Consider the following 21,362-nt stretch of genomic DNA (forward strand, 5'->3'; position numbering starts at 1 on the left):
AACAAAGCTTTTACTGAGAGAGACTTAATTTTAAGCAGGACTTGCTTTTTGCAAAAGATGGATTAAAAAAAACTCGCACCTTCTTCATTGTGAAACTTGTGAGTGAAAAAATATCACATCCTCATCTTGCCACGCGTTTGATTGAAAACGAAAATAACTCAAATACATGCTCTCGCAAAAACTAGAAATCATTGCTTTGATCAGTATATCTTGTATCATCAACATAGTTACACGAATTTGGCGCTTTTGCCAGAAAGGATCCTCGTGTTAGGTAAACATGTTGGTTCTAAAAATGATGAGCGCCTCGTTTGAAAACAGCTGTGCGCCAGAAACAAGGTCTTTAATCGCCTCGAGGCTCTCCACAGAAAACCGTCACTTTCGATGGTATTTAACGGTATCTGGTGATTTCGCCAACGAGTGATTTCGCCAACGTCACGTTCGCCAACGTCTTAGGTCGCTTCGCCAAAGCGAGAAGTCGCTTCGCCAACGTCCTACTGGTCACTTCGCCAATGTATTAGTTTACTCTAAATAAAAATTTACCATTACTTCTTCTTGCTTCTATGTGTTATTTACTTGACTGAGCTGACTTGATTTTCGAACTTAGTTTCCTTCAGTTATTTTGTTCGGACTTAGTTTCCTTCTCTTGTACGCGCAACTTAAAACACAGTGGGCCCACATAAATGCACGGCACGCCACGCGTCACCGGCGCTGTATGTTGCTGAATTTAACTTAGAGCAATAAAGTCGCGTGTGTGCAACCTTTTCCTTAAGTTCTTCTATAAGGTTTATTTGTCGATAACAGAGATTTATATAATTACCTTTGAGACTTCTAGAACAGAGATTTATATAAATACATTGTAGACTACTACTACTACTAATTCTATAACTCCAGCGCATACTATAACTTCGATCAAGAGTATATAAGTATTACAAGAAACACAGTCAAGAAACAAAAATACCAGCAATAATGTTGTTTAGGTGGGTGATGCAACTGACCCGTGAGGAAACAGCATTTTTTCTGACGCTTGTATATTACCATATGAATAGACGCGTAAACTCGTTGTGTTAAAACTTGTTAATTTTACCCTATTGTTCTAAATAAACCAATCATTATAGGCGTTTCATGGTCGAGAAAGGAAGGTACAATGTAGGCGAATACAGGCAACAAAAGAAAAATATTGCTATGTCCTAATATTTTTATTTTACTGGCTTTCATGATCTACTTATCTTTTCTAACATATAGTACGGTGTAGAACTGTGATACTCTACAAATACTATATTTTGGTGTTTGTGTTTACACATGTATATGAAGACAAAGGTTGATTAAATTTTTAGTTCATAAGGAATGAATTCATGATCGAAAGTTTTTATTTAAATCCTTTAATGGATCTAACTAAAAGTATACGTTGGAAACTTAGCAGCTTTCTACTCAGTCTCGAACTTGGTTTTCAAACATCTCCGATTTCGAAAAAGGGGATTTCGCTGGAAAGATCTGATATGGGTGGCAGATCCTTGCTAAACTGATAATATATCGCATCTCTGGAACACAAAACTAATGGAATCGCATTTAAAAATGCCACCAAGACAATTCTCTTCCACTGCCTTCGCCAAATAGCCATAACTGGTATGTTCAGATAACGTGGATCAATTTCAAGAGACACACTTGAGAAAAAAACCACTCAATCACCAGTGGAACTAAGGTCTAAATAGCAAACGATATAAGCAAATGTGAAAAGGAATTGCTTTGTAACTAAATAAATTGAGTACCTAACAACTAGCCGTTAACAGAGTATTATGGCAGTAGACTTAAACATCATGCTCATCATACTCAAGTCTCTTACGGTGAGAAGTTTGAAAGCTTCTCCAAGGAGCTGGGGTTCTTTTCCGAGGCTGATAGCAAAAGTAATCGTGAACACACAACGGCGACACCAAAGCACAACGGCAACAATAAAACATAAGAATATCCTGGATGAGTCATGTTCCATAATTGCTGAACAGAAATTCGCGAAACAACTTTTGCTATCGTCCCAATGAGAGGAGAAAAAATTGCAAGTCGTAATTTGCAATTAGTAATTCATGGCTTTTAGAGAAATTTTCAATTGGCCGGCGTAGACCAAAAACCAAAGTAATTACAACAGCCAATAATAACGAAGTACTGCATCGTTATTAGCCAATGGGGTTTGAAAAGAAATACAGGCAAACTACTAGACTGAGGGAAAATGAGTAGTCACGATCCTTTTTCGTTTGGCGTCTGATTTGTTTAGCACATTGTGCAAGTTTCTAGACCAATCACAGACCGAAGTAAAGAAAACCAAAGCAGTACGGGATTACTTTTTACACTCAGTTAAGAATTACTCTATATCAAAATTTCAATCAAACCACGAAAACTCGATAACAATTCAGTGACTTAAGCTCATCCAAACCATAAAACCTGTGACCTCTAAAAAGCTAGGTTTCATCTAAAGCTTTCTATTCAGCTAAAAATAAAGTTTCGTGAGAGAAGTTCTAAAATTTCGCATTTTTTTCTGGTTGCGTTCTATTTCTTCGTTCAAGTCTTCCTGGTTTGTAGCCATAACTGCCTAAACACTTTTCTTTAGCCTGTAAATGAAACAAGAAAACAAACCAAAATTAATGAACAAAAATTTCACATTTCCCAGGATATGGTTCTCCGCAAAGTGATTGGAATTCGGAATGTTAATTTATTGAGAAAAAAAAAAGAGGGAGAACCTGAAGAAAAAACGCGGAGAGAAAAGGCGCCGATCAAGAACAAAATCAGCCGACATGAAAAGCAAGGTCGTGGATATAACCCGGCCAAAATAGTGGGAAGCAAGTGTTCTCACAACAGTACCACCCTGGTCCTCGGGTAAATTGAGCAGCAGTAATTTGTGAATACCTCTGACTTAAACTTGTATGCTTTACAATGTTCTCCTAACAAGCGACTTTTGTTCAAGTACAAATAGCATATCTTAATATAACTTAACAACCAGATAAATGTATACATAACTCGCTTTACAGACTTGTTATTCAGTTACCATCTTTCCAAAAAGACTGTAAAAAATCTCCAATTAAAACTGGTATAATTTCTAAAAACCACCGCGGAGTAGAAAAGAAGAAAACAAAAAAATGAAGGTATAGTTTGGAACTTATTTCATGATTATGAACGACTCGTGAAACGATAGCAATGGTCCATTTCAAGTCACTAAAGACACTTGTGTGTTTTTCCAGCAGGAAAGAGGAAAGTTTAGTTCATTCTCACGGTTATCGCTGAGAAAGATCAACTCACTAACCATCGTAGTGATTCGAGAAGAGTTAACAGTTCGAGGGTTAACCCTTCGACGGAGCTAGTGCTTTCCGCAGGAAAGATAAGGCTATCGAACTTCCTACGGATGTTAATTAATCTTCATTATTATCAAGTTGAAAAGCACGTGACGTGTGCTTTTCCCTTCTTACCTTGTATGGGTTGAAGACTGACATAGTGCACCTCATGAATATGTCCCAGTACTAGTGGCTTGCTTTCGTCCACATGACAATGTGGCCTGATGACTACATCATTGTGTAGACTGCTGACCACATGAATGCATGTTTTAAAGCAATTCGCAGCTGCACAGAGAATGAGGTGATCACCCCAAGCGCCATCTTGTTTCATATATGTCAGGTAATCAGCCCATGTTTCATGGCCATGGACAAAGTGACACAGATCTGTTCCATCCGGCTGTGAGAAGAGACAGCAACTAAGACTTGAATTTCAAATAGCTTTTGAACAGAGCAGAGCACAATTCAAGAGAAACTCCACAAAAAAATTTAACTTCTTTACATTGGAAAGGTTAGTGATAACATTTGAACGCGGTGGGCAAACAGCAAAAGCTAAAACAAACATCATTTAAGTGTCACACTACAGGAATCTAAATGGGCAGCAGCAGTTGCGTCTCCACATGATCATGAACCCATTCGGTGACAGACAGACTCGCTATGAACCTATTGCAATTAAATGTTTAGCCGTTCATAGGTACCATCACACTTCTAAGAAATGAGAATTTAAAACAATGCGACCATGCGGGTAAAATGTCAACTAAGTCCTTAAATAGAGAAAACCAAAACATTCAGAGTAAGAAAAATATAGTTTAGAAAGGTAAGGTTTTCAAAAAACATGATCGTCCTATTCAGAACCGAGCTAAACTGACGGTGTTCATTGATTCTGAAATGATTCTGAAAGGTGACTCTCTGAAGGTATCTGTTGTGAAATGGACTAGTGTCCCAGCAAGGACGAGTAGCACTTCATGTAACGGAGAGAGAAATAAACACAGTAGCCAAAACTGCTGATCCACCTTAAAAAACTTTTTTTAATGAGAATTACCACATCTCACCAGTTTTGGGTTTTCCCTGAGGTACTGAACTAGAGATTGTCTCAACTGGCCATGTTGGATTTTGATTCCTTTGACGGTTTCTAGTTGTTCTGACAAGGCATGGAACATGCAGTTTCTTGACCCTTGATTGTCAGAAATTCTGAGGCCCCTATCTGATACTATCGTCGTTAACTCCTTTGTCAAGGCAGTGTGGTTGTTTACCGTGCTTGCGCAGAGTTGCATCCGCTGGAGATTCTGGATGGTTCGCTCAAGCAACCCTAGAAGCAAAATAACTTTAGGTGTAATTCCTTAAATCATAAAATGTAGATAGAAGAGAAGGTTTCAATTATCGGATCGAAAAAAAATCTATCACATTTAAAACCGAAGTTTCGGTCTATCGTAACTATTTTTAAACTTGCTGGGAACTCCTCCTGTATCGCCACTGCAAGCTGCTTGAAACTTGTATATGATCCGAATCGGCCCCGATCTCACTACTAGTAAGGTAATATCCGCCCAAGTCAGGGCTGAGAGGGACACTTATCCAGTCGGGTACTCTAATTTAATTTTATGGAAGGCCCTACCTTCGAATGAACGAGACTTATTAGGAAGATCATGTATGGGAAAATATTTCATGAGGACACAAGTTGATCCAAAATCTTCACTTACAGGAACAGGCTCTTCTTTCAGGATAAACAAACACTTTCTTCTGATTCGAGAACGAGAAACAATATTGGAGTAAAAGGTCGCGGGTAATATCCTAGACTTGCCGGTTAACGTTCTGCATAGCTACTTTTTTTTTCTTTTTTCATAAAAAAAATATTATGTTGCAGCGAAAGCAATAATTGCTTGTGAATAGCCGGAGCAGATGACTTTTAACCTAAGATTTTTACACAATATGATATATGCCCCGCTAAAACATTAACATTTTGGAATACACTCATATCAAGAACGATAATTAAACTTGGGATGAATAAAAGTGGTTTTAGACATTTCTTCTTCTTTTTCCTATCTCTCTCTTATCAGCACGTACAGATCGTTTCCGTTTCGGCGAAAATTGGTGATATACACAAACTTGTAAAAATCTCTTTCATACTATGTTTTAGAAACCTCTTTTCGAGGTACAAAATTTATTCACATCAAGGACAGAATAAGTTTGGGATACCACAAGAAAAGACAAGTCTAAGGAAAGAAACATAAAAATCATCAACATACCTGCGCCATGAACTTTGACCCTCATCTTATCAACAAGAAGGTCACACTGTTTCTCCCAGCTGAACTGCCCTTCATATGATGTCCTCAGTCGTTCAATCTCTTTAAGACGCTGTGATCTCTCCTTCCTACGGACAACAGCAATTGCCTCAGCCCACACCTTGGGGTCCTCAGAATCGACCACAAATGATTTTCCAGGTGGCACAGTGCGCAGTGCGTCTCCGAAACCCGAGTTTCCACTTACAAGAATAGGAAGACCAGCTGACAAGGCTTCCAATGCAGTTAAGCCGAACCCCTCCGTCCGGGATGGCATGATACAGAGATTAACTTCACAAAAACAATCTTTCAATTTCTGCTTACTTTGAAAAAACGTTCTCACTGTCAGCTGACGTTTGGAAATACCATTCTGCAGCAAATTTTCCGTAACTGCCTCCTGTTTTCCATCAGGTGCACCCACAAAGATCAGATGGTAGGAGTTGTCTTTCAGTTCAGCAACTGCTTTAGCAGCGATATCGTACCCTTTCAGACCGAAGTCCTCAGGGTCACCACGACCAAAGGTCAACACCCTAAACTTTTCAGAGTCAATTGAGGCATGATTTAGAGTTGAAAACTCCTTGAAAGTGCCAGGAGTGAGCGACATGATATCCTGCTGCTTCTCACATGATTGAAGATAGGCAGAGTAGGCCTCCGTCAACTTGGGTCCTACCGCTACAACTAGATTTGCCAATTTACACAAATCTACTTCGGCTATAGTCTTCTCTTCTCCTCTGGCAATGGCTCTCGGATAGTTTTTGAACATACCGAGCTCTTCAGGCGCAGTATGCACTACTTGTACCCATTGGCAACTATGGGACTCCCTAATGATTTGGGCTTGCCTACCTAACTTGGCTCCATGACCCAGGACCACGTCAATTACAAGGTCTTTCGGAGGGAAGCTCAACCAGTCAAGAGCGTCGAAACCAGGACGTCTCTCGGCTTCTTTGGTGATAATCTTGTGACTTTCTGCATCTCTCTTCTCTTCTTCAGAACAAGCAAATTGTGGGACCAAGAGAGTGACTTCTACCTCATTACGTTTGGCCATAAGGATGGCAAGGTGTCTGTTGATGGTGGACAGACCCCCCATTGATGAATTCCACTCACTGGCCAGAAGAGCAACTTTCAAAGTTTTGTCGTACTCTGCTGGGTGACCACGTAATGGAACGACTTGTGAGGTTCTTCTTACTGACGGAGCCAAGTCCTTTTGGATGATGACATGAAAACATTATTATTAAGGAAAAGCATGTCATTTTCCAAATAAGGTATATAAACAGTTTTAGCAAAAAATATATATATTTCTGTTCGAGAAAAATGTTCTTCTCGTTTCCCATTAATAAATTATAAACCAGACGGAAGGAAACGAACTGGTTGAACGCGTTCATACATCTCTTGAATCACCCAAAAAGTTAATAACGCAATTGCAAAACATACAACTTTATACAGTATTTCCATTGCTAAATTGCTTTAAGATCTAGACGAAGTTGTTATCACCTCAAATCAAAGATCCCTCAATGACATCATCATATCTCAGTCTGAAAAAAGATTTTCTAAATTGGGTACTTCGATTCATACGATTGACATCGCACAATGAGATTACATCAAAGCTATCAAAGCTCTTCCTGATTGGTTTCCGTTACTACTTATGAAGACATACCAAGAATGCTTCATACCTGGTTCAATAACCATCTCTCTTGTCCAGGAACTGTAAGTACTTCATTAGACATGCTTTCCATACAGATCAAATCCTGACCTTGTCTCAATTCAAGCAGGTGTATGCATTCTTCTTCTGTACAGGACAATTGGTTGTGGTTTGTGCACTTGCGACCTCCTTGCTGACAGTAGGGGCATTCAACACAAAATTCATGCTGCATTCTGCTCAAGTATGGAAACTCCCGTGACATCTTTTCTAAAATGCTCTCTATAAACAATCGCACACTTCTAGCTACCTCTGCCAAAGTTGAATTAGACACTGGAAGTGCTCCCGTCTTAATTCTTTGTCTCAAGAGGATTTTTATGAACTTCTTTTTGCAAATCATAATCATATCATGTATGACGCGTCCTTCAAGAACGAACCATGCACCATTCTGGTAGAGTTTTGGAGGCTGTGACAATCCACTTGCACCACACCAAGCAACCGATTTCGAAACAAGACGAGTAAAAAGACCATGCGGGACAAAGCCTTCTAGGAAATGAAGATACAAAGGACAAGGATCTGTAGATGACGGCTCCACTTTACAAAGCTCTTCAGGCGAAGACCTCAGTTGACATGGTACAAAGTACTGAACGTCAGCCAGAGATGGTGAGTATTTGGCAATCAAACCAAACTGCTCCATCATATCCAAGATGTCTTCCTTGTTGACGCTTTGCTGAATAAGGGGTGAGAAAACATGATCAACAAGCTCCATCTTAAGCACACCACTTCTCTCGAGCTCAAGCCAGTACTTGGAGTGCACAGGATCCTGAAACAACCAATTCCCTTTTTAAAATAAGATCAATCTAACAGTTTTCCTTTAAAAATACCCTATTTATTTTGCAGTGGACTAAAACATTTCCTTATTCCCAATAACTAAGGGTACAATGAGTGACAAAAGTAGTTGGTACGCCTCCCCTTAGTAAATGGACAAGCTACGTCCACGTACTCAACATAATAGGAAAAGTTGCAATTCATCCCTAATTAGTTACTTTAAGGTCCCCCTTACCTCCCCACCCCCCAAATAATGTCACATTATAGTAAGGACTATTTTTTTTAACTAGGCAGTATTGGAATGGAGGAGAGGGGGAGACACATGAACGATATAGAGAAAACTTAAAATGTTTTAGAGTGCCAATAACATAAAAAAATACAAGGGAGCAAACAAACAGACAATCGAATTAACTTTTTTTCGTAAAGCGCAAGTGGGAGGAAGGTAACAAGTCCTGCCATCTGTAATCATCTCGATGCATAGTAGATTATCTTATCCTACCGCTCTTTTGAATGCTGGGATGGTTATAAGCTTCTTGAATAGATTGATTAACCACTGCGCCTTCAGAATGACTGTACTGCGGTGTTTCACAATCATTCCTAAGTCGTGATAGAAATTCAACATGGTGTGAAACTGTCCATCGTCTTCTATGAAACACACATCCTTGGCATAGGTTTGAAGATGGACAGTATTCGTGTGGTATACATTGTCAGCTACCAAAGCTTCAATGACCTTTTCGAAGTTAAACCATCTAGAAATAAAAAAAAATTGTAATCAGTCCTAACTTAAGGTATACATAAATCGTGGCGGAAGCATAGAATGGTAGAATGAAGTAAGCAGCGAATTCAGCCTGTATGTAGCGAACATGTAGCAAAATTGAACGTAGCGAACCCGACAAGAAGCGAAACCGGCTGTGAAAGCCATTCCTACGTTTCAGTACAGCTGTTGTTAAAAAAAAAATGAGCTGAACATCTCTTGCGCTTATATCATTATACATCATACTTCACCTCACTGGTATCTTCTCTCCCATGTAAGGTTCCTTTCGAAGTACTTCCAAGATTCTCGCTCGAAGAGCATGAATTCCATCAGCACTAGCGCCATCATTGTCTCCTTCTTGACCTTTCAATTATAAATTATGTGAAACAATTAGTGCTGTTGAGAGAAGCCAGGGAGGGGCAGAGATTTCTCCTTGGACTTTCGATAGGAGTTTGATGGCAACTAAGACCATGATCCCTAGTTTCGTACTCGGAAAGGTCTATTTCTGCCACAGAACTCTAAATCACTTCCTTGCAAGTATTATACTTTCACTAGTTGAAGATAATTTGGTCAGCAAAAACATTCGCTTTGGTATTTACATATGGAGTCCAGGTTAATACAAGAAAAAAGGAAAGGAAAATAGAGAAAATTACATACAAAAAAAATCCCAGAATAACCGGAGCACTAACAAGGTGCCAACATCATAAAGAGTTAAATATCCAGATTAGGACAAAAGAATAAGAATAGGGAATAAGGAATAAGATGTGAAAAAGCAACCGATAAATCTTTAGTGAATTCAATCAACTTTACCTAACGATGAGTTTGTCTGTTCGCGATAGAAATCACAGTAAACCCAACTTCATGAACACATCATGTTGAACCCAAACACATGATTTACCTGCTTGAGCATTTCTTTGAAATTTAAAGAAATTCCAGATTTTCCGTGCGAATGATTTGTCTCCTGGAGTGTTATCAATGTAGAAGAATGGTCGGATCACATGTTTTCCATATTCCTTACTGGAAATCTCACGAAGTATCTTGGATGTAACATCCTTAGTAGCTTCATATGGCTTGTCAGCATGGGTGCCGACAATGAACACTAGAGGTCGGAGATAGGGCAGCACGTTAGGCGTTTCAACCATTTCTTCTCCAGCTGGTCTCATATTATGAACTGTCACGAGCCACGACAGCAAATTGTCTAGATTTGTCTCATTGTTCGGGTTCTCCAAAGGTACTTCATGAGTTCCCTGTCTGACACATGGCTGAGCTCGGGCATTCAGTGGCTTGTTAAGGTTGTGAACTACGATGTACACAGCTCTTGACGAAAGAAATACCGGGTGAGCAGCATAGTACACTTGCTGACCCGCAAAATCCCACACATCTGCGGTTATCGTGGATCTTTTCTCGATATGTGCACCATCAGCATCCTCACCTTTAAATATCATGTTCTTTAGGAGTTCATCAGCCTGTTTTTCAACGGCAATAGGAAGTACGGTGGCGTTGATAGCCATTTTGGACTTTGTGCTTAGATTATCTCCTTCATGAACTTCGCTTAAAGGCTCGGATCTATCTGGAAACTTAGTGGCCAGATCCTCGTACACGGAAACCTGGCATTTTGAAATAGGACGAGATATCAATATATATAGGATACATGTGTTGATGCATCTTCATTTACACAGAAGATGTCGATCTATCTCCTTATGTCAAAACAATGAAATGAGCATTAAATGTGTGAATTCGTTTGAGATCATTCATAAAAAGTCGGGTTTCAGAGTAGAAACATAGTAAACAGACCTGATCGGCGACAACATGTTTTGTGTGCAATTCCTCTCCTGACTTCACTCTGCGTTCTTCCTGATGCTGTGCCCCTACTGATTTCATTTCCGAGCCTTCCTTCTCATCACCAACAATCATGTGATACCTTTTCGTCGCTAACAGTTTTGCTATATCCGTTGTACATTCCAAACAATCAGAGAAACTTGACTTGTTCGCACAACTAGGAGTCCAATTCTTAATTTGCTCAACTTCAATTTCGAACTTCGATGGCTCTATTTCGATCCCGTCCGTGCTCTGTTCCTTGAAGTCAAATGGCAGACCTAAGAGAGTCTTCTTTAAACTTGTTTTACCGGCACGATCCTGGCCAACCAAAACTATGCGACCGCGATAAACATTCACAAATCCATCTCTAAGGGCCTCTTCATAAACCAGTCTTGCGGAATGTCCTTGGGCCAAAATTTCAGGAGGAGCTACAGCTGCAAGTGAGGGAAAAGTAAAATGTAATATTGCACTAATTGCCTATTGTAGAACAGTAAAGTGAGAAACAAAGAACATTTCTATGATACATCATGACCTTTTATGACATAGGTGGTAACTTTGTCTAATCAAATTCAATTGCGTGAGCGTGCTTCATATTCCTACTGTGCACGCTCATGACGTCAGCCAACAAAGAGCATCTTTGTTTTTCTTTTGAATGAGAGAATTTTGTATTCAATCAGAAAATAAAGTTCATTTACACGCATGAATTCACCTGTCGGTTTTTTGACCAATCTAAGACATTTACAGCGTAGCGAAATGTTTTCCCGAAACAAAATTATCAACGCGCTGAAGCGTAGCAGAGGGAGTAGTAACCCTTTTACAACATTTAAACCATCGGGTTGAAAATGTTTTAAGACTATTGGTTCATACATCAGCTGTGCGTTCATCGAGATATGAAGCACTTGGGATCTTTCGTACTCTACAAACTTCCCGCGTGCTTCATATCTCGATGAACGCACGCTGACGTATGAACCAATTGTTAAGTGGAGGGTGATACATGTAATACAAGGAGCACATTACTAAAATTAAGTACCATGAAAGTCGTATCAACTGTTGGAAGATTAAATGTCTTCGGTAGAAGAGAAAAAGGATTTTTTTCAAAATTTCAGCTAAATCTGTCACATAAGACTTCCTCAAAATTTTCTTGTCGTAAAATAGTGACGGGATTTTTCATCTTTCTTGTATAGTGAGCCTTCAAGCCTGGTTTTACTGTATCATTTTTAATTTTAAATGTCTGGAAAAAGGTCTCTAAAGTTGTGAAGTACACGAACACTCCATTCAAAAAAAAATCCAGCCTGCTTCCGACGGTTACGCTTTTTTCAAGTGCACACCCCGAGACTCTATAGCCAGAACGGTTGGCAAATTTGAATAAAACATTCCCACAAAGGGATTATCAGACGAAGCTTGCAACGATTCATACTAGCATCAATCCTCATAATAAATAAAATAGTAAGTGAAGGTTGCATTTTTAAGTGTACAATCGACTCTCGTCCTACGAACACCCGGCTATTACGGACACCCTACCATTGCAGACAAGAGGCATCCCCCGGAGAAACGCACAAACAATTGAATGAAATATACTCCCGCTATTACGGACTCTCGCTATTATGGAAATGCAGACACTTTCATAACCCCCAGCGCGACATTTCACTTCTTTTTCTCTTGCTATAGCGGACACTTCGTCCAAAACCCTGACTCACATACTATAAAGTGACATTACTATAAGGAATATAAAGAAACCATTCTTTGATTGGGTGCGAACATGAAAATTTCCTGCTTAATCGCGGCGAGGTCTTTGTCCGGTTCGTGAGGCAATGTTAGAAACTTTATTTTTGCGTATTTACATATTATCTCATATGTTTCGAGACAAAACAATTTTTTTCCTCTCGTGCCCCGCTATTACGGACTCTCGATCTTACGAACACGAAATCTGCCCCCCCCCTCCCCCTAGGGGTGTCCGCAATAACGGGAGTCGACAGTATACGTATACTTCAAATTGGATCTCTACGCGAAGATGGAAAGAAAGGCTTCACCTACTTGAAGCTCTAATCTTTATAAAGAAATCACTTCAGAAACTCTCCTTTGAGATAAAAATCACCACAGCGCTAGAGACATACAATCCTTACTCCGAGATAACATTGTGCTCAGGTATGCTAAAGATCTATTGCCATATATTCATGTAACACTACCTGCAATGTCTACGGAGATCGATCTTGTCGTCGTATCCACATGCTTAATAAGACTTCTTATCTCCACTAGAGTGAGCGGATTTCCTTCAACCAATAGTTTTCTAAGGTCAGGCAGTTTTCTAACCACATCAAGTACCTTCAGTTGGTTATTTCTCAAGTCCAGCTCTTGAAGTCGTTTCAAGCATCCAATACTTTCAGGCAGAGAGGACAGTCTGTTGTTATTCACATATAAGCACGTCAGGTTGATCAATTGTAGAAAAATATCAGGTAGCTTTTCAAGACGGTTGTGGCTCAAATTCAGCGATAGGATATTTGTAAGTGAAAAGTTCTCTCGTCTACGCAGAAACTCCCCTATGCCATAAATCCACGGATACCAGTCCAAATTTCTCCTACTCAGATCCAAAGTTTTCTCTCCGAGAGCCAACGTTTCGCTGATAACGGATAAGGGCACAGTTAAACGTTTCGCTACAAAATAGAATGATCACAAAAAACTAAGAACCAACTGACAATTCCCTGACAATTCCCTGTCAGCTTTGCCCCTCTGCATTCTGAATAATGCCTACACCTATAACACAAAAAGTATTTCCTAACGAACCATCCCCGGAAACCTTAATTAACAGGAAAGAAGTGCAGGAGTTTCACATTAAGAGAACTAAACACAGCTTAGGAAAATTGATATAACTGGTAAAGGTAACAGGAGCAACCTAGTTTTGACACTAGGAACAAAACCTCGCACTCCATTTTTCTTCTAGCTTAGGAAAATTGATATAACTGGTATAGGTAACAGGAGCAACCTAGTTTTGACACTAGGAACAAAACCTTGCACTCCATTTTTGTTCTAGCACACATAAAAACAATTATGCTATTGATAATTTTTTGTCTTTTTTCAACGGGGAGAAATTACAGCTAGTTATCCAAGCTCATGTTTCATAGAAGCAGCCACTGCCACAACAGACATACAATTGTAACAAACATATTCTCACAGTTACCCTTTCAATTCAACTTTAGTCAGAAACCTATACTCAACTTTTTTTTTTTATCTTAAGACGAACACTTGACTGCAAAAATAATGTGATTTCTGTCAAGGCCTATCCACTGAAAGTGTTCTCATCTCCATTAACGAGTGCTAATTGGAAAGAAGTGTTCCACAATGGTCATTCTGCAGGAATGGCGTTAATAGACTTTCTGAAGCTTTCTGCAATGCTTTACATTCAATGTAATGGCGCAAGCTCCAAGCTATCAGTAAGTCTGGCTTCATAAAAGAGTGGAGTATGTGATAATTTACAAAGTATTCTCTATTAAATTATATTATGATAAGTGGTTGCATATTTTCTTCCGTCTGTGTCGGCCTTTAGCCGACGCATATTAAGGAATCCCCTTTCAACCCAGGTTTTTTACAAAACCAGTTGGAGAGTATTGCAATGCGTGCAAAGCGTATCATTTGACAAAGACACCCTGTGAGAAAACACATCCACTTAAAAAAGCAGTATAATTGATAAGGTAGGTTGTTGGGAGATGGGGCGGTGAAATGGTTTGAACCCTAAACCACAGATAGAGAGGTTTTGGTTCAAAACCCCAAGCTGCATCATGCTGAAATAATCATGATTAGCTCTAGCACCTCATATACCAATGGACTCAAGTGCAGACTTTACCGTCAGTTTGTCAGACACATCAAAAAATAGGGTAATTTAGTATTATCAACTGAGTTGATAGCGTAAATTGGCCACCGTCAAGAGTTTAAAAGCTCACATTTCCAGCGTTAGCCCTTCGTCAGAGCGACTGGAGATTTTTCTAGAGTTTTGAGGCTTTCCGAACTGCCTAGATATAGGGAAGGGCCGCAAACTGCCATATGCTGCTCAGAATGGTTAGAGAGATTAAAGTGTCCAGCGACTGGTTAAGATGCGTCTTTGTTATTTCTTTCTACTTTGCGAAGGTGTTCTCGGAATCAGTCACTTAGTCGTCTTCCAATGTTTTACCAATGTGCAACTTTTCGAAAAAAGCTATACATTGGTGAAACATCTTTCAAATCGACAGTGCTAATCCCTACGTCTGCTTTGAAACTCTTTAAGTTGGCCAATTTACGTTATCATCTCAGTTGATAATACTTAATTGCCCTGTTATACGATCCCACCGACACAGCACCACAGTTTCTTTTGAAACCTGCCCCTTTAGATCAATAAATAGTCTACCTACCTACTTTGGAGAAAAGGTCTTCCACATTTTCGCCTGTTAGTGCTGACACTTCCATAAAAATCTCGACAATATTGTTTACATCTGCATAAAGCTGAGCTTCCTGAAAGAACAAAATATAAAGTCGAAATCTCCCACCACAAAATAACAGTGTGTGTGAGTTGTATTCCTGGAATAATTCCGAGTTAATTTTGGGAATATAAGGAAAAGGAATACAGTACACCATTGATTACCAAAAAAATGGGTCTAATCATTTTTTTTTTAAGTTAAATTTTTACAATAAAGCCTGGTAAGAGAAGTCTTGAGAAGCACAGTTGTGATTAGTAGTGACTGTCCCTTTGACAACCTGAGCGTCAGTCATCATCAGAGTCCAAGGAGGAGTTTTGGTAAAATGATGTAATTCTGTCCCCTGAAAACTAATTCGTTACTTTTGCTGCGATGTCATTGACTGAGACAATCGGGTAACATGATTCCTTCATCATTCAACTGTATGTGAATAAACTCTTTGTTTTCTGTCTTAAGAACAAAAAAGGTAAACAAGAATAGTTCATTCTAATAGGTCGCTTTGTTACGTCAATGTTGTGAAAAGGTTACTTGCGAGGTGCCAACGTCAGATTGTTGACATATGCCTGGTGAGCATGGTGTTGTTGACATTACTTACCTTAAAAGACACCTCCCTTCTACTTTTAAGATCTGCTTTATTCCCCACAAGAGCTACAAAGGCACCTGGCCTGGCCTCTTGAGTGAACGCATAAACCAACTTCATTGCGTCCTCAAATGAATGTCTCTCTGTTATGTCATACACAACAATAGAAACATTTATTGGGTGATAATTAGGATAAAAAGTGAAGATCCCTTTCAAAGCAGCAGGATTCTCTATGTTAAGGTTCACCATCACGTCTTGATCCAGACTTACTCTTTTAAGATACCAATAGATGCGCACTGAAAAGAACAAATGAACAAAGATTAAAACTTAGATCACTGAACTTTCAAAAAAATCATATGATTTGCTTTCATGCTCATTGTTAAACGTTTTCTTACCTGCCTCAGAATGGATGAAGTGACAATGATTCCCATTAACATATGTGTGCAGCAAGTGCAGTTTACCCACTTTGCACCCTCCTGTTTTAAAACAGAGGTGAAAAACAAAAATTTATGGAACCTGAACACAAATTACAATGATCCATGTATTGTCGACATATTTTTTTAATATGATGTAGAGTGTAATGGTCAGCAATAAAATTACATACTTGAACTTGAAAAGCTTTCAACTTTTGAAAGAAGACATCAATCAATCAGTAATAGTTATTTTCTGTGACACAACCATGAAAGTATCTTGTAACTTTAACAATCAAAATAATCAAAATATTACATGCATATAGGAAACAAAAAAAAAATTAAAAAATGAAGTTATACTGATAAATTGACCAGTAATTAGATTAATTTGTTTGCACTCACCATCAACTCTCAAATAAAATGTCAGTTCTGGAATTATTAAATCAATGAAGTTAGATTCCATCTGTGAACATCAAGAATGATACAAAGCCTTCATAATACAACAAGTGACTTTGTGACTCTAGACGTTGTTCAATGAAAACTTAAGGAATCCCCCTCTTTCTTCTTCTTGGGCAAGTAAACATTTACTAGTTAACTAATCAAGTTGCTTAAGCAGGGTGCCTTAATTATTATAATCATATGAAAACAAAAAACAATCAAAACATTTGCCATAAAATAACAATATAAAGGAAAGAGTTGATCTCCACTGTAACTTAAAAATACATAAATAGACGCAGGTTAGTAAAATCATTACTTCCAGTGGCAACTATATAGTTTAAATAATTTGGGTTTTTTTCCTCAAAATTCTTTTTTAACAAAAGAATTATAAAAAAGAAGTCAGAACAAATGGATCTATAACAATCAAATATATGTTCCAAACCATCTTGACCCGGAATTTGAAATAACAAACTACTAACAAAATAAATTCCATTAACTAGGTTCCACAAAAAGTTACTTGTAGGAAAAGCCTCACCCATAGCCTCCCTCAAAGAAAGTTTAAGGTGGTGCCTCCCTCCCCTTCATTATTTTCCAGCAAGCAAATAAAGTTCTTTTCCTATACTTGATTGAGTGCATTATTTTTCATAATACTTCTACATAAACAAGTGGTTTGAATAAAACAGTAGAAAGGGATGTTGGATGACAGCAAGTAAAATGGTTTATTTTATATGATCTAGAGGTCACTACAGGAGGAATTAAGTTCTGTTGTCTCACCCTCCTGGGAAATTAATAGTTCCCTCTGCACCAACGAGAAAATAATTTCCACCGAAAAAGCCTTTTTATAAGAATTCTCAACATAAAGTAACAAAGAAAGCAGAATTATAAGAGCCAAACTTAGCTTATTTATATGATCAACACATCAGGCACATAATGGGTCAATAAAAAGAAAACCAGTTTTAAAATGAATTTTTGCAAAATTAAGTCTCCAGTAACATTCACAATGGCTGTAAAGATAATTCTCTGTGTTAAGCTATCATAATTTAACATGCTAGTTAAAGTAAAAACTTTGGCTGATAATGGATTGTATCCCGCTGAGGATTCAGTTTATTTGAGGTATTTCTCAGCCATGCAGTCTCTAGTGGTAATGTCCAAAGTGAAAATTAACCAACAGTCAGATTTATGTGGGCAGTTATGAGTAACAAAGCATGATGATCAATCAGAAGGCAGTTAGTTCAGCCAACCAGTTTGTTTTACGTTTTAGCCCTTTGTCCGAGTGAATGGAGGAATTGTGGGTTGTGTGTGTTTTTATGCAGAAAAGGGAGCTAGACTATTGGTAGGAATATGATGACCCAAAAACAAGAATGAATTAGTTGAATAAAAAGCGCTGATTGATACCATGGGGATTAAGAGTGCTGATTAGAAAGATAAATTTTTGTTCTTAAGTTTTGCACCTTTAAAGATTTAGTTACCAACCACACAATCTAAAGATCACCTACACTGTAGTTGCCACCAGTGCAACCCTAAGATCTAATTGCCACCCAAGCAATCTAAAGATGTAGTTGAATCAATGCAATCTAAAGATCTAGTTGCCATCCATGCCATCTAAAGATCTAGTTTTTAACCATGCAATCTAATATCCAGTTGCCAATGATGCAATCTTGAGATCTAGTTGCCAACCATGCAATCTAATATCTAGTTGCCAATCGTGCATATGCAAGTAACCAAATTATTGGAATGAAATTCTAACTGTAGGTAAATTAACCAGTTATCAGACTCATATGGAGATCAGGACCATGTAATTAGCTGAGAATTATAATGAGGATTGAAATGCACGAATGACAGCATGTCAAAACACACCAATAACAACAAACCAAGGTTCTAAACTTACAACCTCATTGCCTGACAAAGACTAGCAGTAAAGCAGTTGGAATGTCACGATCAATACGCGATTATTAGCCTGACTCTTACAATGTGAGAAAAACGATTAAATGTTCATTTATAGATTCCAAATCATATGGGATATTTGAAAACTGGTTTAACTTACGAAATTTAAGATTTATCAGCGGAATTGTATGAAGTGGTACGTTTTCCAAATGAGAAATAAACCCTCTGATACAATCACAACATTCTCTCTTAAAGAGCAAAACAGAGATTTCCGTATAGCCTCGTACTATTCGGAAACAAAGTCGTAGTCTCGTTATCGTTCACGCCATTTTTTCTTTATCCAAGTGAAACATAAGTATGCATAATGAGTCGCCTTATGGAGCTGTGCGGAATTTATCAGCTGATTATTATGTCTTGGTACCTTTGGTACCTTTTACCTTTATTAAACTACAAACCTATTAATCAACCTATAACATTCCCTCTTAAAGAGAAATTTTCAGTCAATAAATTCCAAATTGTGATAACTGAAATTATCACTCGCTTTCTCTCCTGATATCATTATGATATCAGAGAACATAAAAGCAATTCAAAATCAAACAACTAAATACTCCAACAACTTTCAATAATTCTGCTTCAACTGCGATTCATCGTCGTATTTGGAGCATATTTCAAAGTAAATCAGAAAGTAGTCAAATTCTTCCCTGATATATAAGTATGACATTGATTGCATCTTAATTTACTTTGCAGCCCTACCTTATTTTACACTTAATATACATCAAACATTTCTTACCTCAGCAGGGAGAATTGCCGACTATGCAGGAGCGAGAAATAATAAAAAACAACTATAACCTGCGTCTAAACAGCAGATGAACACTCCAGTTGAGTCAAAAATCACTTTCGCCTTTCTTAGGCCCAACATGCATTGCCTGGCAGCTAAGGGTTCACTCCTACCAAGATGAACGGAAACCCGATCCAGTTGAACCCATGCGTGATTTGCGTGACTTTAATATGACAGTGGTCACGATAAGTAAAAGCAAGCGAAATTTGTAAGAAATTGCACACTATTCCGAGACGAATTGACTGAAATTTCGAAAAGGACGAATAATCCATTATTGAGGACCACAATCATAAATTTAGATCGCAAGATTCGTCACACTTGAATATGAAAGTGATCTTCGTAGTAATGAAAACTACATGAGCAGTAGTGAAAATAAACTCAGCTCTCGAACGTTTCAAGCTTTACGTTGAAATACCGTCCGATCCTAAATTTTATCTCGCCAATACCTTATCGGGTCTAAAGAAGGAGCTTATTATTGGCTTTACATCCCTCAAGAGAAAACTGTCCGAAGAGAAAAGACTTAGATCCACGGCTTCATCAACACCAAAATTTAAGAAGAAAAGTAACGAGAAACAGGTTGAGGTGAGCACACAAGTCCCCCATCACGTTCAGGTGGCCTCTTCATTCCTCCTGTCTATGACACCGCAAGCTGAAAAAGCCGTCGAAGAACTAAAAGAAGGGGAGAAAAAGCTCGCTCATACGAACAAGCTTATGTTAATAGCCGATTCCACTGGAGAAGATTGGGAAGTAGTTGACGAATACCAGCGCAGAGACCTCGCCGACGACAGTGATGACGACCAACGCATAAGACAGGCCGAGGTAAGAGCGTATCAGAAGCGCCGTCGCGCCCAATCGCAGAGAAAAACAACCCTTACTTCCCAGAGGTCGTTCTATCCAGCGCTTTCATCCGTTATGTGCAACAGCTCTGCGGTTGTCCATTCTCCTAACCTTTTTCTCCAAACTCCAGCACTCCCTGCCACAGCACCACAGAATACATCCTCTACTAAATGGCCCAGAAGCTCGCCGCCCTGTGAGGATCCTGTTTTGCCTGTAGAAGGTTTGGCCATTTTCGAAGCCAGTGTCCTTTTCGTGGCGTTCAGCCCTCAGCTAGTTAGCCCAGCAAGCGAATTTAATGGACGCGAGAAGCTTCACACTTTTACCGGACAGAGATAAGTCTCTAATTCTTTCTCATGAACACGTATATTTAGATCATGGTCTCTATGAATATGAGCAGGGGTTAAGCTCTCATATAATGGTAGCGGGTAGACTTTAGACCCACATTCAGTTTTGGAAATCTATTGGTGCCGGTTCGTTATTTTAGATCTGATTGAGTCAAGATATCGTATCCCTCTTTATTCCATGCCCCCTGTTGGCTTCTCTAATAACAATAAGTCTGCCTCGACCAATGCGGGCTTCGTTGCAGAAGCAATATCTGAATTGCTACTCACTAATCGTATTTTTGAAAAGGATGCTCTACCTCATAACGTAAATCCTTTGTCTGTATCTGTACAGTCCTCAGGCAAGAAGAGTTCATTCTTAAATTTGCGGCTTATTAACAAGCACTCGTGGAAGCAGAGAGTTAAGTTTGAGGATCTTAAGGTTGCCTTGAATTTTTTGGATGCAGGTCATTTCATGCTCTTATTTGATATTAAGAGTGGTTAACATCGTGTAGAGATTTTCCCTTTTTACCAGTGTTTTTTAGGGTTTCATGGTATTACAGGGATAAGGTAAGATATTTTTTCTTTCGAATCCTTCTCTTAGGCCTTTCTTCAGCTCCTTATATCTTTACTAAGTTTTTAGATCTTTCCTCTCCTACTGGAGGCGACAGGGCATTCACTTAATGGTGTATCTTGACGACGGGTTAAAGGAGGCTTTTTTATATTAACCTGTTGCTTGGGATTGTAGCGCGAAAGTTACAGGGGATTCAGTTCAGTCTGGTTTTGTTCCTGTTTCGGAGAGGTTCCTTTGGGTCCCCACCCCTATCATTGACTGGTTGGGATTCATTATCGATCTGTGTCAGGACCTACTTGTCGTTCCAGGGAAGAAAATCAAGCGTGTTTTCTCCAACATTATCTCGATTTTGGAAACTGGTCAGTCAACCGCTAGATAACTTTCTGCTGTTGCCGGTAAACTAAATTCCCTCAACC

General features: G+C 38.8%; 2 protein-coding genes across 2 annotated transcripts in view; both read right to left on the bottom strand.

Moving 5' to 3' along the window:
- Positions 1-1,177: 1,177 nt before the first annotated feature.
- LOC113677023 (uncharacterized) lies at positions 1,178-16,588 on the bottom strand. The gene is made up of 14 exons (XM_089208957.1): positions 16,458-16,588; positions 16,041-16,121; positions 15,661-15,941; positions 15,003-15,102; positions 12,810-13,274; positions 10,600-11,057; positions 9,704-10,412; positions 9,057-9,168; positions 8,551-8,800; positions 7,258-8,046; positions 5,555-6,788; positions 4,364-4,620; positions 3,450-3,711; positions 1,178-2,597 (listed from the first exon to the last, which is right to left on the bottom strand). Exons 1-14 carry the CDS (start codon positions 16,516-16,518, stop codon positions 2,593-2,595), a joined length of 5,064 nt encoding a protein of 1,687 aa, XP_089065083.1. The 5' UTR covers positions 16,519-16,588; the 3' UTR covers positions 1,178-2,592.
- LOC113677020 (uncharacterized) overlaps positions 2,144-21,362 on the bottom strand; it is a 41,472-nt gene continuing 22,253 nt past the window's right edge. The window contains exon 15 of the mRNA XM_089208939.1: positions 2,144-2,597. Within this exon, the coding sequence (XP_089065065.1) occupies positions 2,593-2,597 (5 nt within the window). The 3' untranslated portion in view covers positions 2,144-2,592. The remainder of the gene's footprint in view (positions 2,598-21,362) is intronic.

This window comes from Pocillopora damicornis, chromosome 1 (assembly GCF_964200805.1).
Source record: "Pocillopora damicornis chromosome 1, jaPocDami1.2, whole genome shotgun sequence".
NCBI lineage: Eukaryota > Metazoa > Cnidaria > Anthozoa > Scleractinia > Pocilloporidae > Pocillopora > Pocillopora damicornis.